At 36.1% G+C, this 2,228-nt stretch overlaps 1 protein-coding gene across 1 annotated transcript in view; it reads right to left on the bottom strand.

Annotated features, from left to right (window-relative positions):
• Nucleotides 1–343: 343 nt before the first annotated feature.
• Nucleotides 344–2,228, bottom strand: part of F12 (coagulation factor XII) — a 16,344-nt gene continuing 14,459 nt past the window's right edge. Inside the window, exon 14 of the mRNA XM_072401003.1 lies at nucleotides 344–1,364. Within this exon, the coding sequence (XP_072257104.1) occupies nucleotides 1,209–1,364 (156 nt within the window). The 3' untranslated portion in view covers nucleotides 344–1,208. The remainder of the gene's footprint in view (nucleotides 1,365–2,228) is intronic.

Raw genomic sequence — 2,228 nt, forward strand, 5'->3', positions numbered from 1 at the left:
GCTCTCCAAGGCTGGAGAGGATACACTTTCATCAGTGAAGCTGGGTGATCTAATAAACCTGGAAAGGATTTCCTAAAAGTAATTTGCTATTTGTTAGCAAATGTTTCAATCCTGAACCAAATCGTTTGCAGGAGTGCTGGATCACCCAGCTTCACTGATGAAAGTGTATCCTCTCCAGCCTTAGAGAGCTTTAAACAATCAGACTGTTGGGAGAATTATTCGCCACAAAAAGTGATTTTCATGACAGGACAAGTGATTTACAGCACACGGCAATTAGGACGTCTCCTACTGTGTTCAGACTTTATCAAAAAATCGAACCTCTGTAAAATCATAAAAAGTCACATACAAAGAACGCAAAATACCTTTATTTTCTTAAAATATATATAATGGTTAACATTCTGTTTTATTTTTTCAGGATAAGTTTATTTTCCATGTAAATATGTCACAATTATGCTGCAAAATATAAGCTTGTCAAGCTATTTCTATGTACTATGAACTACTGGTAGGGGTGTTGTTAGCCTAAATCTGGAGTTAATAGGGATGACAGTGCTGCTCCTCCATAGAAACAGTATAAAAAGTGAGCATTATAAATATATAAAAACATCCTGAGGGTGGCTAGATATACTTTAAATGCATCCTGGAAATGTGAAATGTAAAATATTACATCCTAATGGAACCTTTAAAAAAAATGAATCTGTGTATAGAAAATTTATCGCACCAACCACTGTAAAAAATGTATTTTGCTGTTTTCCTTCAATTCTAGGAAAATAAATAAATACATGGCTAAAATACATATGTATTTACTATTTACCTGTAAAATTGTTGACTAGTCATACTTCTGATACATGCAGTTTTGTTAGTAAATAACATTTCTGTTCTACTCCCTAGTTTACCATTACTGATTTCTAGGGCACTACTAACTGTAAAGAACTGATGACATTACCTAATCAATAAGGAGGCTGGAGGCAACATAGGAAGATGAAAACATGAACCAGAAAAATGATTTGCCTAATCAGGAACTTTGTGTGTCCTGTATCTGGCTGTACAATGCACTTAAATTACAAAATTGGTTGTATAGAATTACAAATCCTTGAGCAGATAAAACACTAAACATATGTGTATTTCATCTGCACATTTAGCTGTTTACCTTTTAACAATAAGTCCTAAAATAACTGATTTAAAGAGTGGTGTCATTCTCCCAGAAAAACCTAATCAATGTTTGTTAATATCCATTCTCTGTATTTGGAGACATCAGTGTAGACGCCAGGCTTATTCTCCTCAGCACAACCAGACCCCCAGCTAACAACCCCAAACAGGTGCACTTTGCTGTCCACTTCACACACAAGGGGTCCTCCAGAGTCTCCCTGCAAAGGAAAAATACTAAATTATTAATGTTTCAATAAATATTTTCTCTGCATTAACAATATACTCAATCTTATATAGCTGAAAGAAGTATTCACGTATTAAGGGCAGGTGCACACCTGCATTTTCATTGCATAAATTTGCGTGGCTCCCAGCAGCAGGCAGTTTGCCAGATGTACAAGCATGTGCCCAGCAGCGCTGGCTCAAAAACAACCATTGTGTGGAACTAGGACCGTTCGCTGCAGCCCCTAAGTATTTCCTATTGGACAACCACGGGGTGACGCTACATGTAGTGTCCTCCCAAGCAGCAGAGTTTTCTGACTTGAAGAAGCCATAAATACACTGCAACCTCACTGCCAGTGTGAAGTAAGCCCTAAGCCTTTACAATGTATGTAAACCTACAATGTATGTCCTTGACACAACCACCAAGTATAGGGAAGTTAAGGGACAAATCTAATAAAGCATAACTACAACCTGAAACTAGTGCTTCCACAATCTTGATTGGCTATCTTTGATATGCCGTAACTTCCATGTATACACATGGGAGTAAATTCATCCTAACATTGAGATATACCAAGAATGTTTGCTGAGCTGTGAATGCACAGTTCAGTGTACACATATCCAAACAAAAAAGTGTATTTTATTGGGAAAATAGCATTGTAAGTCTCTTCTTATAGAAAAACTGTGTGTTCCTCTTTATTATGCTATTGTAGTTCTTTATTTGGATAGAATCTGTTCATTTAATATATTATTAGGTACAGCAGACTTTCAAACAGTGCATAGTCATATGGAAAAGAATGTATACCCCATAAAAAACTTTCTAACATATTTAAACAAGAAACCATTAGATCCTTAAGCAGAACTAA

Source organism: Pyxicephalus adspersus, chromosome 2, assembly GCF_032062135.1.
Source record: "Pyxicephalus adspersus chromosome 2, UCB_Pads_2.0, whole genome shotgun sequence".
Classification (NCBI taxonomy): domain Eukaryota; kingdom Metazoa; phylum Chordata; class Amphibia; order Anura; family Pyxicephalidae; genus Pyxicephalus; species Pyxicephalus adspersus.